Here is a 14,068-nt window from a genome sequence, read left to right as displayed (position 1 = left end):
GGCACGATGTGCTAACAGTATAAGTGATATTTCTTTCTCGCTACGATGTCATATGTATTTGGATGCGACTAACGAAGCTAGGGGAGGAACGAGTGGCCTTGTGATTCCAGTAAATTCTATGGCATGATGCTTGGCTTATGCCCGACATTATTTGAGGCGAGTTATAATATAGGGAGTCCATGCCAAGAGTATACTCCCGCGTGACATACACTCCTTTAATCACGCGCTCACGGAAATCACGCACACTACGTCACAGTTGCGGTTTCGTGTGACCATGCAGAACCGAGCATTGCGACAGTAGAACTGTTTTATTATTATATTTTTATTGTTATCATTCTCATCAGTCTAATTATTTTATTATGCAATTTTTATCAATGCAATACTTTATCAATTTATCAATGCAATATTTTAATTCAACCGAGCGACATTGGAGGAAGCTTCACCATGCTTTTCACCTGTGTCTCCCAGGGAGACTGAAGGGTCTAAGAAGAAAAATAAAATATATTAATTTTCGGGCACGAACAGTAGGGGTCCTACGCCCCGGCGCGCGGTCAGCGTCATCGGCGCACTTTCACGCCGCTGCTACGGTCCCTCGTCTCTCCCGCAGATCTCAGTCGGCTGGAACGTGGAGGCGAACCTAGTCTGCAATCGTGTCAAGAGGTGGACGCCTGATGCGCGTGTGTCGGCCGGGCGGCGGCGGCGCGCTGCTGGTGGCCGCCACGGACGAAGCCGCGTGACTGGCGTGAGCGAGCTCGAGCCGTAGCATCGTCAAACTGCAGGCGATGCCGTGAGCGCCACCTGTGGCAAGTCCGTGGGCGATGTCCTGACGACGCGTGTGTCTGAAAAGAGTGCGTCGGGGAGTGCGCGCGCAGATGCTGCTGTGTTGTTGTGTGATTTCGTGCTTGGCTTTCTGAGTTAAATCTCTGTTGAAAGTGACTGGGCGTCACGCTGTAATAGATAGTGTGTGTGGTGGCGTGCGTGGCGTGTGTGCGTGCGTGCATGCGTGTGATGATGCACTGTACCTTGTAGCGTGCATTCATGTTTTTGATAAATGTGGCGGAAACGTGACTGTCACACGCAGGGCTCGAATTTAACCGACGCACCGATGCAATTGCGTCGGTGCCCTATCAATCGGCCGTACTCCCCTGAAAATCCAACCCGGACCGACGGCGTCACCCTGCCTTGCCATTTTCTGTAATTTGAGCCGGTCGTGCCTTGGCTAGACTGGTTCGCGCCGCTACTGTTTGTCGCAGAGCGTGTACATTTCTGCAGAGAGCGTGAGGCCGGATCCAGTAACTACCCTTTGGCAAAAACAATAACCGTAAACGTGGCTTGCTTCCAACCGCTTGGCAGTAAGACGATCGATAAATCGTGCCGCCTGTCTATGCTCGCGGTAGAACACGAATATTATAAATGCCTGGCACCTGGGACTCGGCCGGCACGCGATTTAAAGCGCCAGCGGGAAACGACGCTCGCCGCAGAAATGGCCAGCTGTGATCTGTATGTGTGTAGCTGCTAAGTGCAGTAAATTTAGAGAAATTTTAAGTAGAATTCATACGATGACACAAAGTTTTTCATATACAATGGTCTGGTCTGGGCTATGTGAAAGTAGGTCAGGGCAAGTCGGTTTTCCTCAGTTACAGGCTGATTGGTCTAGTAAAATAAAAATGGTTTGAGTGTTTGACCTGCGTCTCTTTTTTGGGCAGGCAGTCCAGCAGAAACCTGACCTACGCACAGACGATACAGTTACGGCAGCGATGTTGTCTCTCACTCAAGCCGGTAAGTTCAAAGTAAACCACAGAATTGCACCCAATTAGCTAATGACTAAATAACTAATGCTAAATTGCTGAAAACCATAACTTTGGGAAATAATGTTACTCGGATTCCTTGATCATTATTAGGAGGCCAAATTTTAGCCGTAACTGTTAACCTTGTAACAAATTGTGGATTCATCTCGAAAATGCAAACTTAGCAGCACAATCGGGTGTTCTGTGTTAGTGAACAAATTGTGATTCATCATTTTAATAAAAAAGTCTTAAAACATCAACAAGCCACTGTTGTAATGTTAATAACAATTGCTTGCGATTCCGTCTCAAAATTAACATCAAAACATACATCATTAACGTTAATAACAAATTGGGGCCGAATGCATTTCGATATTAACCTTCTCAAGAGAAAACGCATCGTTAGCATCGGCCGAACAAATTCGAATTCCTGCCTCGACGTTGACGTGTGTCTAATTGCTGGCATCGTCGATCGCCGTCGACGGACCGCTCTGCTGCCAGGTGACGTCTCTCGTCTCGCTCGCCTTCATGACGCGCGCTGGTGCAGCCGCTCGACGACGCCTACGTTTCGCACGGCCGTCACTCGGTGTGCTCGCCGCAGTTCGAGAGCTCCGGTGAGTTGCTATGGCGACGAGACGGGATGCCTGGAGGACCATGGTCGTCGCCGTGCAGGAGTTGAGGAACGTGCGATTCGTGCTGTCGTCCGGTCGAGGACCGAGCGTTGCGCGGTTCGTACGCACGTCGAACGGGAGATCTCGCGCCACAGCAGTTGTGATGTTCTTTCTACGTACGTCTGTTATGCTGTTCTCTGCGTCTATCCTTTGTTCGCAGGTCACGCTCTCGTTCTCTCGCTCTTTTTTTGTCTCTATATATGTGTATATCTCTCTATCTTTCTTTTACCCTCTCTCTCTCTCTTCTTGCCTCTCTTCTCGATTCTCACGCCTGCTCCTCTCTCAATCTTCACTCTCTCTCTTTCTCAATCTCGCTCTTGTCCTCTCAATCTCTCTCTTCTCTCTCTCTCTCTATCTCTCTCTTAATCTCAGCTTCTCTCTTTCTCATGCTCTCTCTCTTCTCTCTCTCTCTCTGTCTCTCTTCGTCTCTCTCTCTCTGCTCTCGCCTCAGCGCACGCCATCGCCTTCTGTTCTCTCTCTCTCTCTCTCTCTCTCTCTCTCTCTCTCTCTCTCTCTCTCTCTCTCTCTCTCTCTCTCTCTCTCTCTCTCTCTCTCTCTCTCTCTCTCTCATGCTCTCTCCTCTCTCTCTCTCTCTCTCTCTCTCTCTCTTTCTCTCTCTCCCATCCCTCCCCTCCCTCCCTCCCTCTTCTCTCTCTCTCTCTTCTCTCTCTCTCTCTCTCTTTCTCTCCTCTCTCGTCTCTCTCTCTCTCTCTCTCTCTCTCTCTCTCTCTCGCTCTCTCTCTCTCTCTCTCTCTCTCTCTCTCTCTCTCTCTCTCTCTCTCGCTCTCATGTGCTCCCTCTATCTCTGTGACGTCGCTATTCTTTATAAAGCGTTGTCCGTCATGTCCGATTCACTAGGTCTACACATCTTTTTTTACAGTGCCGTCCTATTGGTTAGAATTCCTGTGCCAAAATGCGTGTTTGTGAATCTACGGGAGGAGCTTCAGCATGGTCACATGATCATCGTCGTGCCACTGCTATTTAGCATCGGCATTAACGAGAATGCCACCCTCGCTGAAAGGTATGCTGGTGTGGCCGCAGTCACTGACTTTCCGGTCTGTTCGTTACTAACAGACCGACTGTTTTTAAGTATTTAAAGTAATTAGAAAAGTATATAAGTATAAAGTAGACAGTTATAATACTTATAAAATATTATAAATATTTAAAGTAATATGAATTTTTTTTTAAATAACCATGTCCAAATTTCAACTAATGTTTCTGTTATCGATACACCTATTTATGCTTGCCTGCATTTGTGCTGCTGGCTTTAGAAGGCAAAATAGGTGAAAGAAAAAACGGATGAAAAGACTATTTGCAAATTCCTGCATAGTGCTTTAACATAGCGCTAAAGGGAGACAGAGTTTTGATTTTATTGCATTGGAACTTCTATTTATTTCACTAGTGTCGAAATCTGCTTTCTTGGCACATTATTCCCTGCTTCAGTAGCCTTCCATGCGTCATTTATTTTCCCGGTGTAGGTTCGGCGACACATCTCTGCAGGAGCACATAAATGCTGAAAACCTAGAGAAGCTGAAAGGCTACTGGGAAAAGTTCAAGGATCTCACGACAACTCCCATACACAGAAGTACGTGTGAACCTAGTCACGCCTACTGTACCACTGCGTAATGGTTACTCATCTCAGAGTTCATAGCAGGTTTTCTTTAGGAGTGACAGTGGCAGAGCAGTAATCATTTCTCATCTCGTCTCTTTTTGATCAGAAATATGGCATTTGGTAACTCGTCATTTTCACATCATTCCCACTCGTCCAATCCACCAGCCACTATATTAGCCTATTCCATTACCAGCTCCCTCGTGCTAGTCAGTGCGCGTTCTTTACCTATACAAGTCACACTCCAATTTATTTCTCCGCCCACACAATTAGATATGTATTTACAGTTTTACACACACTCGTACGTGAGGGAGAGAGATTGGTGGTGTGTATAACAGCCATTGCGTGACTTGTAGGGAGGTCACGCCATGACAGCGGCAACTCCGTCCTGCTGTCTCTCTTCAACCAGCTGCAGACCAGCGTGGCACAGAAGACGTCGAAGAACGTCGAGATACTGCACTTGGCAGCGCAGGTAAGCTGTGCAGCAGTTGCTTTGCTCTTTGCTCACAAGCGTTCTTCTCACATGCGTGTTTTTCACAGTGATGTCGTGCCACCGTGTGTTGTGTGATTGGGTTCATGCAAATATGGTGTACACCCTTTCTTCGCCAAAGTTCATGGAGCTAGTCCTATGAAACTTCGTGTAGTGCTAACCCGGGCCTCCTGTTTCCCGGAGGATAGGCCAACCAACCTATAACCTGAATGATGTCTACGTTGTTTTACGTGCTCACGTGCCTCTACGGTGTTCTCAGGTCAGCCGGAAGATGAATGGTCTGCGTTTCACCAGTTGCAAAAGCGCCAAGGACAGGACTGCGATGTCTGTAACACTGGAGCAGTGTCACATTCTCCAGCACGATTTCTGTGTCGAATCGCAGGAGAGCAGCGCCGTATTAGATTGCATGCGAAGGTTAGTGTTCACGTTACACGCCTGGCTCACACAGCTAAGCTAATACTGTATACGCTGTATATTTCGCGGTGGTTTAATTTTCGCGAGTTTCGCGAACGCGTCCCCGACTGCAAAAATAACAACACGCGAATAAATCATACCGAATAATACCGAATAATTCATATTTCACTGACCGCGAAATCAAACACTCGCGAAATTGTCCGTCAAGCCTGAATTCGCGCAAATATCTGTACGCGAAAAATATGGCGTATACAGTACACTCAAAGTGGCGGTATTCCCTGACACCTTCGTTGTTTCCTCGCGCACTTCAACACTCACATGAATTCCTCATGCCGGTCATTATGGTGATCTTGACAGTATCTCGTCACACCGGAACATTTTTTTCTTGCAATTTCACAATTATTTTGCATCCTAACACTTACATCACGCTCTCACCCTGCCTACACAATGCCCCGCGCACCGTGACGTTTGTCTCATACACTCATTCCTCCTTTGCAACCCCATTGTTTCTCCTCAGAGTCTCTTTCTTCCTTTCTCGATGGCTTTCGACACCATTGTCTCGCCTACAACCCCTCTTCCCCCTCAACCTCCTCACAACCTTGCCTCAAACTCCAACACTTCTCCCCGACCGTTCTCCTTCCTTACCAGACTGTTGCGGAAACTCACTCTATATTCATCGACAACGTACACTTCGAAATATTCTGCAACGTATTGTATTTATTTATGCGTCTCACTCATATATGCAGCATAATGTCATTCGCGCTTCCGTCTCCTTCATCGTCTGTTTCCGCTCTGCTTTCCCTCGCGCTCCTCGTACCACTCTCCCACGATCTCTACGCCCCACACACGTCATCACTTTCTATCTGGCGCCGCTGCGCTGAATAACCGATAACAAAAAATGATTACAATTTCTCACATACATACACATTCTACCTATCCACTGTATACATATTCATATGATTATACATTTACATTTCCCATTACGATATACGGTTATACGCGATATTTCACAACACAGACCTAGTGATTCCCCTCGCATGCTTAGCCTCCTATCAGACCATCCCCTTGTTTCTAGATGACAGCACGTAAGTCCGTGCTCGTGTGCTCGAGTAATGATGGTACTTCGTTGTCGTTGCAGCGAGGGCGTGCGCCGTAAAAACACGGTGAAGAACACGGGATGCGACAAGTACGCGTTCAACGCCTTCCAGATGATGACGTTTCCGAGGGCCTACCGACCGCCGAGCGGTACCTTCGGCTCCAACGTCACGTAGACGGGCAGACCGACCCCGGTGCGGGCGCCCCACCCACTGCCGACCCCGGGCAGCCGTCCACCGCTGACCCGGCGCGGTCGCCCACTCTGACGGCGATGGTGGCTACTGCTAAGCGCGCAGAGTACTCCGTTTCTACGTGTGCGCATTTTCAAGGACGCACGGCGGCCGCCACTTGCTTGCTGTTCTTTTGGTTTGCATTTTATTTTCGCCAGTTGGTGGCGCTGCCGCCGCAGTCGTTACTGTCACTTGTTTTTTTGTTTGCGTGTTATTTTGCCAGCCAGGGCAGTTACGGCGCTCCAGCCGCAGACGTCATGCACCGCTACTTGTTTCCGTATGCCGGCAACGGCGGCGGCAGCGGCGGAGGTCGACACGCGAAGTTCCTGTCATACGTCGGGTTTCGCATTATCATGCGAGAGAGGTCACGGAGCGGCACGTGGGCGTTCGCGGAGACGGGGCGGTCTGGCGTCTGCGCTCTGGAACGTGCTTTCGTCTGAGCGCGAGTGCTGCGTGCGTGTCTCTCGCGGGCAGTATTACGCATTTGTACTAGTCGCGAGACGCAACTATTAGTAAGCTCACCGTAAGCTCTCGCTCCGAGGTGAAGATTCTGTGCAAAGGTCGCGTAGGATATTATATTAGCTGTGATTTTCAACGGGAGAATTACTCTGGGTCATTATCGACGAAGCGGCGCGTTTGAAATTAGACCCCCTCAGATGGCATAATTAGCTGAACTTTCAAGTGGGGCACGGAGAAAGGAGTTTTTTTTTGAATCTCAGGGGGGGATATTTGTACAGGCCATCCCCCCCTCCTTCAAGAGCGGGGGGGGATGCATCCCCCCATCCCCCCCGGGATTTATGCCCATGAATGTATCGTAATGTGATCATGCTCTATGCCTCGAATATGTATATGTTCATGATCACTCGTGAGGTTCTACTGCCTGTGTGATCGCAGCAGTGTGACTAGGCTTGATTGCGTACAGTATGAAATTGAGGGTGGGGTGAATGCATCTTAAGTGCACTCCGAGTATGTGTAAGATTGTTCGGCACAACGTAGGGCACATTTCCCGTGAGAAGCATTCGAATTCGCTATCGACCACATTTCTCCCTTTCTAGTCACAACCAGTACACTGGCTATCGGCCGGTGGGTGGAAATATTTTTGTGTGCACGCTTCTAATTTTTTATCTATGCTTATTGATGTATGTATAAGTATTATATTATTATTATCATTATTATTATGTTAATTGTGATTATTATCATTACCATTGTTGTTTGTTTCGGCAAGGTGTATGACATGTAGCAACTGTTGTTATGTGTACGGAGTTATATATATATATATATACATATATATATATATATATATATATATATATATATAACATATAATATATATATATATGTGATAACACACAGCCTGCAGTAAATTTCATACCTAGTGTCAGTGCTTACGTACGTCCCGTCCCCGAAGTCGAATGTAACCTTGGAGTAATCATTCTGACTGAATCATCTGAATCATCAGTCAGAATGATTACTCCAAGATGTAACCAAAGAAATAGTCAGTAACAACATCCTATATGTGTACGTATTTCCATTTCTACAGAATATATTCATCCACCCGTATTAATATGCAATCCAAATCAGCTGTCTGTTATCCGTTTGTATAGTATACGTAAGATATGCTGTAAATAAATGCGCAGTGTGCTTTTGTTGGTAAACATTCTAGTAATTTATTTCGTTTCTATTTCATACATGAGACGTGTACTTTGATATAAATTTTTTGATATGAACTTCGGTGCTACGTACACTACGGTCATGAGAGTACAGAAATCCCAGCGTGTGTCACTAGACGAACATGATGACCAGAAAACCCTAGGAAGGGATTATGTCCCTACTTCCCTCGTCACAGGCTAAACGAACCGCGCCAAGAGAACATGAATGAGCTGGAAATCTTAACCAGGAATAGCAAGAAAATTTTCATTATTATTCATCTAGCTTCCATCCTATCTAGCCACCCCCCATCTCTATCCAGCAGCTTACGTACGGCCTACACAGCGTGTACAAGTAAGGTCTAGATACAAGGTCTATGTTCAAGTAAAGGTCTAGCTATATGAATCATGGCGGACGGGAATAGTTTGAAATAGCACGGAACAATCTACAATCCTATCTATCCATCTCCCACTAACTTCGCAGCAGCTCCTATAACGTGCACACCGTGTACATGATCTGCACGAACATAGAGATGTTGACGAGGAAGCCAATCACCCACGAGATGGCGCGCAGGGGCTGTCTGAAGGCGTGTTTGTAAAAAATCGTGTGCAGGAAGCGTGCGACGACGAACACGCGGAAATGCCACGTGGCGAGGACGACGCACGGGGCGGTGCCGACGTACAGGAACCCCAGCAGCACGAAGGGGACGATGTTCTCCAAGTCGTTCATGTGCACTCTGAAGCAGAAGGAAGTGGTAGCAATTAAGGGAGGGAGAGGGGAAGATGGATGAAGAGAATCATACATAATTATTGAATATGTATACAGACAGGACGCACGGACGAACGAACAGACAGGATATATATATATATATATATATATATATATATATATACATATAGAGACAGAGCGCGAGCTAGATAAATAAACAGATAGGGAGCGAGAATGAGAGAAAGACAAACAGAGCGAGAGAGAGAAAGCGCGCGCGAGGTAGAGAGAGAGGGGGGGAGAAAGAGCGTGCGCGCGCGCGAGAGAGAGAGTTAGGGGACGGGCATAACTAACTAATAACATAATGCAGACAAACGCCGCAGCATATCGCGCTTACCTTTTTACTCGCTCCACATCTTCATCATTCAAGATCGGCTTTAGCTTGCCGGAAGGGTCAGACTTGCAGTCCTCCGCGGAGGAAAACGCCTGCATGCATAAACCAAACGCTGAGCCTAGCTGTAGTAACACTTGAAAGTAAAATTCTATTGCAATATATACGATTACTAGGTTCCTCGTTGCTCTTACCTAACCGTCTAGGGTTCTGTATACATAGTTCATCGCACGCAAACTTGTCGTAATGATATTAGTTGTCATGATAACGATGTTTGGCAGAATGTATATATGAATTATACCTAAATAAGCACGGGTCATATTTCCCTGACGTGAACGAATAACGCACGACCGCTGCTACGCAGCGACACAGGACACGTACCATTTTCTTAAACCTCGTTATGGCAGTCACCACAGAAACCATGCACATCTTCCAGACGATGAAAGCCGCGTAGAAAGTGAAGTTAGCGAATACATCGTTATCTAAGCTGAATAGGTTGTCCGCCATTGCGCTTCGGTTGCTAGCGGTTCTGCGAGAGTGCGTGCGGATACGTGTACGGGAATCGGTATGCCGCCTATATGCTTAGCCCACTGACCTTTGCTTCCCACGTCAGTATAAGCCAGCCAGAACCCGTTCTCGTGCATACGCAGGCTGCATATCGACACAAGTAGGGCATGTGTTATTATCTACTCTTGATATCGATTAAAACGGAAGGAAGGGGTTGCTATATAAATATTTATCATACAAAAACATGACTTTGCGATATCGTGTCCCGCTGTACCTAATAGTCACAGACCATATACGTCATTTACCACGAACACGACCAGCAACAACGACACCACCGTCGCCACCTTCAGCATCATTATCACCAATATATATTTATATATTTATGTTCATGCTATAGCAGAGGCTCTCTCAAGAGAAAAATGGCTATCCCAAAATCTCACTGATAAAATGCCCTGTCTCTAGAATGTTCCTATACTGTAATATAGGCTCAGATGTATGTGCACGCATGCTCGGTATTAAGCGAAAAAAATCAACACAAAAAAGCAACACAATTACAGCAACATTTTTTTATTAATACAGATTACGTGCAGGTCCAAGTCATATATGTGTATAGTCAGGTATGGCACATTACTGTTACCGTACGATGTCTCTACGTGTAGTCCCTGCTCGATTCAATACAATCACACTATAAGGTTTATAGTTAAGAGCGTCAAACTGACACCAATTGTAACCAAAGGTCAAAGGTTATGCTTACATGATAAGTGAAATCCGTGAGATAGGGGGACTGTCACTGATGAATCAACTTAAGAATAAAATTTCTCTTGCACGAAGCTTTTATATAAGCATGTGTTTACCTACAATTTTCCATACGCACAATTAAATGTCACATTTAAAGTTGAGCATTACACCAGCCAACCCCAGCGTAACAGATTCAAACAGGAAAAAAAAACGGTTCACATAATATAAGAAATTGGTATGCATAAAAAAATTCAACCAGTCCCCAGTTTAATACATAAACGTCTGTCACTATCTAAATGGTAGCAACTCAATGATGATGGTTTGACCATGTGATACTGTGCAGGTAGATCTACCATGCTAGGTTTCTAAACTCCAAGCTCCTTCTCCTAGCATGGCTATTGTCCATTGCTTGCTCTCCTCGGACGTAATCCCACTCTCTGTTTCTATTGGTTAAGCATGTGCAAATTTCGATTCAGCTGAAAAGAAAGGAGAGATAAGAATTACTAGTAAATTTCACTGTAATAATATCTGTAGGAATCACATTTGTTGATAACCCTGTTGTACACACAGTATACTCCGATTATTTTTTATGCAAGAAGGTTCAGTGAGGGAACGTGAAGGGAAACACCTACCTCCTCAAACTTTAAGATCTGTCGAACAAAGAAGTCACCATAGCGACGAGCCACCTTAGTGTCGGCAATGTGAATCATGTTCTGCAATTAAAATAAATCCGTCTTTCAGTTAGTATACGTCGAACTGCTGCTACTGTCACTTGCTGGCATACATACAACTATATTTAAGATAATAAATAACTGTGTCACGCTCAAATCCTGATAATAGGCCTACTTCAATGATACTGCAAAAAAGATGATCTTTACTTTAGATTGTGCATAATCTTGTGTACTTGTACTTGTACTCCGATTTGAATTTTTAAGCGATGTCTTACGACCCTGCATTTCTGCTACATCACTGCCTACATGGCACTGTATTGAATTGTAATTTTACAGCTAAGTTTACAGCTAGACGGCATTAAATAATTGGCTTATAACACTAAACGGGGTAGTGCAGTGCATCTTTCCCCCTTAGAGACAACCCAGGGATCAAGCTCACATTTCCAAGCATTGTGAGATTGCTCACAGCAATGTCTAAATCTTCCTGAATGTCAAACACACCTTGTCAATGTAGAAGTCGACTTCGGAGGCCGAGTGGAACTCTCCCTCCAGCCCGCTCGTACCCTTTATCCACACCAGATTCTTCATCTTATGCTGAATATGGAGGAAGAAAATAAAAACCTGATTAATGCTTCCAGTCATCATGGCCGCCAACAGCAGAGCTACAGAAGCATACACTCAACATTACTTCATTATTAGAAATTTACAAGCTTCACGCACCACAGCAGACGACGACATCAATCACTCTATAATAATAGCATACATCAGCTTGTTTTTATACCTACCCCCCCCCACCCACCCACTTTCTGCACGACCCACTCCACCCTCCCTACGCACTCTACCAACTATATACACTTACTCTACACAGCCACTCTATGCACTCATTCTGCCCACCCACTCTACGCCATTCACTCTCCCCACCCACTCTACCCACCCACACTACACACTCACTCCATCCCCCCACCGACCCACACGTGTTACACACAGACCCGCATCGTCGCCCGCATCCTCGTGCCCTCCGCACGCTCACCTTGAAGCAGAGCAGGTAGGTGCGCAGCTCGTCCTCGCTCATGTCGAGGAACGCGGCGAGCTTTACGATCGGCATCGTCGTGTACAGCTTCAGGTAACTGCGTATCGTCGCGAGCAGGAACTGCTGTTGCACCTCGTCGACGAGCACCTTCAGCTGCTGGATGTGCGGCTCCTGTGAAGCGAGAGAGAGCGAGCGAGACGTAGACGTCAGTTTTCAGAGGGAGAAGGGGAGAGAGAGAGAGAGAGCAACTATAGATTACGTGTGGAAATTTGCAGTCTGCGTCGTAGTTGGCGGCGAAACAGGCCGACAGAACTTTGTGCCGCCAAAGGAAAACGACTGCTGCGAATCTCAGTCATGTCTCTGCAGCCGAAATATACCCGATCGACCGAACAGATATATAGACGGTTACAGTTGCAGCCATCATACCATTGACACCACTGCTATAGTTATACCAGATGGCACCACTGATATAGTTATACCAGATGACACCGATCTGCTATAGTTATACGCAGATGAACCGGACTGCTATAGTTGTACCAGATGGCAGCCACTGCTATATTATCCAATGAGACGCAGCGGTGCTATATTATACCAAGATGAACACGCACTAAGCTAATATGTTATCAAGATGACACTACTGCGGTATAGTTATACCAGATGAACGTCGGAGAACCAGCTGCTATAGTTAATATATACACCGACTGCTTAGTTTATAAACGCGGGAGATGCACACCACTGCTATAGAGTTATACAGATGACACCAACTGCCTATATGTTATAAAACCAGATGACAACCAGCTGCTATAGTTTATACCCAGATGACAGACACTGCAATAGTTATCCAGATGACACACAACTGATAGTTATACGCAGATGACACACTGCTATAGTTGTAGCCAGATACACCACTGCTATAGTTTATAGCGCAGATGACTACCAAATTGCTATAGTTATACGAGATGACACCACTGCTATATGTTGTAACCAGATGACACCACTGCTATAACAGTATACGCAGATGACACCACTGCTATAGGTTATACCAGATGACCACACTGCTATAGTTATACCAGATGACACCATTGCTATAGTTATACTGCAGATGACACGCAACTCGCTATAGTTATACCAGATGACACCAGCCTGCTATAGTTTATACCAGATGAACACCACTGCTATAGTTAATACCAGATGACACCACTGCTATAGTTATACCAGATGACACCCATGCTATAGTTATACCAGATGACACTGACCACTGCTATAGTTATACCAAGAATGACACCACTGCTATAGTTTACCAAGATGACACCACTGCTATAGTTTATACCCAGAATGACACGCACTGGCTATAGTTATAACGAAGTATGACATCACAGCTATAAGTTATACCAGATGACACCACTGGGCTATAGTTTATACGCAGATGACACCACTGCTATAGTTATACCAGATGACACGCACTGCTATAGTTATCCAGATGACACCAGCTGCTATAGTTATACAGATGACACGCACGCTAATAGTTATATCGCAGATACACCAGCTGCTATAGTTATACAAGATGAACAGCCGGCCACTGCTATAGTTATACCAGATGACACGTGCTATAGGTTATACGCAGTATGACACCACTGCTATAGTTGTACCAGATGACAGACGACACTGCTATAGTTATACCAGATGACAGCCACTGCTATAGTTCATACAGATGAACCACTGCTGTATAGTTATACCAGATGACACCAGTTTTTTTTTTATTTATTCTGCTATAGTCTGTACCAGATGACACCACAAGCTATGTTATACCAGATGAACCCACTGCTATAGTTATACTGGCGCAGATGACACCACTGCTATAGTTGTACGCAGATAGACACCAACTGCTATAGTTGTAGCGCAGATGAACACAACTGCTATATGTTATACGGCAGATGACACCCGACTGCTATAGTTTATACGGCAGATGACACCACTGCGTGATAGTTATACCGAGATGACAACACACTGCTATAGTTAATACCAAGAATGACACCAACTGCTATAGTTATTACCAAGATGAACCACTGCTAATAGTTATACGCAA

The 14,068-nt window shown here is 45.7% G+C and overlaps 3 protein-coding genes across 3 annotated transcripts in view; 1 reads left to right on the top strand and 2 right to left on the bottom strand.

The window, feature by feature from the left end:
* Positions 1–6,474, top strand: part of LOC106805851 (type I inositol 3,4-bisphosphate 4-phosphatase-like) — a 26,667-nt gene extending 20,193 nt beyond the window's left edge. The window contains exons 17-21 of the mRNA XM_014807622.1: positions 3,336–3,476; positions 3,934–4,040; positions 4,421–4,536; positions 4,814–4,968; positions 6,107–6,474. Of these exons, the coding sequence (XP_014663108.1) occupies positions 3,336–3,476; positions 3,934–4,040; positions 4,421–4,536; positions 4,814–4,968; positions 6,107–6,239 (652 nt within the window). The 3' untranslated portion in view covers positions 6,240–6,474. The remainder of the gene's footprint in view (positions 1–3,335; positions 3,477–3,933; positions 4,041–4,420; positions 4,537–4,813; positions 4,969–6,106) is intronic.
* Positions 6,475–7,935: 1,461 nt separating this feature from the next.
* On the bottom strand, positions 7,936–9,648 carry LOC106805859 (microsomal glutathione S-transferase 1-like). The gene is made up of 3 exons (XM_014807632.1): positions 9,418–9,648; positions 9,043–9,131; positions 7,936–8,676 (listed from the first exon to the last, which is right to left on the bottom strand). The coding sequence occupies exons 1-3, from the start codon at positions 9,541–9,543 to the stop codon at positions 8,430–8,432; spliced, it is 462 nt and encodes a 153-aa protein (XP_014663118.1). The 5' UTR covers positions 9,544–9,648; the 3' UTR covers positions 7,936–8,429.
* A 446-nt stretch (positions 9,649–10,094) lies between these two features.
* LOC106805858 (eukaryotic translation initiation factor 3 subunit L-like) overlaps positions 10,095–14,068 on the bottom strand; it is a 23,460-nt gene continuing 19,486 nt past the window's right edge. Inside the window, exons 13-16 of the mRNA XM_014807631.1 lie at positions 11,983–12,153; positions 11,454–11,546; positions 10,914–10,994; positions 10,095–10,757 (exon numbers count right to left, since the gene is read on the bottom strand). Of these exons, the coding sequence (XP_014663117.1) occupies positions 10,725–10,757; positions 10,914–10,994; positions 11,454–11,546; positions 11,983–12,153 (378 nt within the window). The 3' untranslated portion in view covers positions 10,095–10,724. The remainder of the gene's footprint in view (positions 10,758–10,913; positions 10,995–11,453; positions 11,547–11,982; positions 12,154–14,068) is intronic.

The sequence above is a fragment of the Priapulus caudatus genome, unplaced genomic scaffold (assembly GCF_000485595.1).
Source record: "Priapulus caudatus unplaced genomic scaffold, Priapulus_caudatus-5.0.1 Scaffold130, whole genome shotgun sequence".
Taxonomy (NCBI): Eukaryota; Metazoa; Priapulida; class Priapulimorpha; order Priapulimorphida; family Priapulidae; genus Priapulus; species Priapulus caudatus.
The sequence above is the reverse complement of the archived record's forward strand: the minus strand, read 5'-3'. Positions and strand labels throughout refer to the sequence as shown.

What these genes read in the sequence shown, in the direction of transcription:
- LOC106805859 (XM_014807632.1), bottom strand. Translation starts at nt 9,543, where the DNA reads ATGGCGGACAACCTATTCAGCTTAGATAACGATGTATTCGCTAACTTC. An exon ending in TAACGAGGTTTAAGAAAATG is followed by an intron (nt 9,132 to 9,417) that starts GTACGTGTCCTG and finishes TTATGCATGCAG; the next exon opens with GCGTTTTCCTCCGCGGAGGA. An exon ending in GATGTGGAGCGAGTAAAAAG is followed by an intron (nt 8,677 to 9,042) that starts GTAAGCGCGATA and finishes CTTCTGCTTCAG; the next exon opens with AGTGCACATGAACGACTTGG.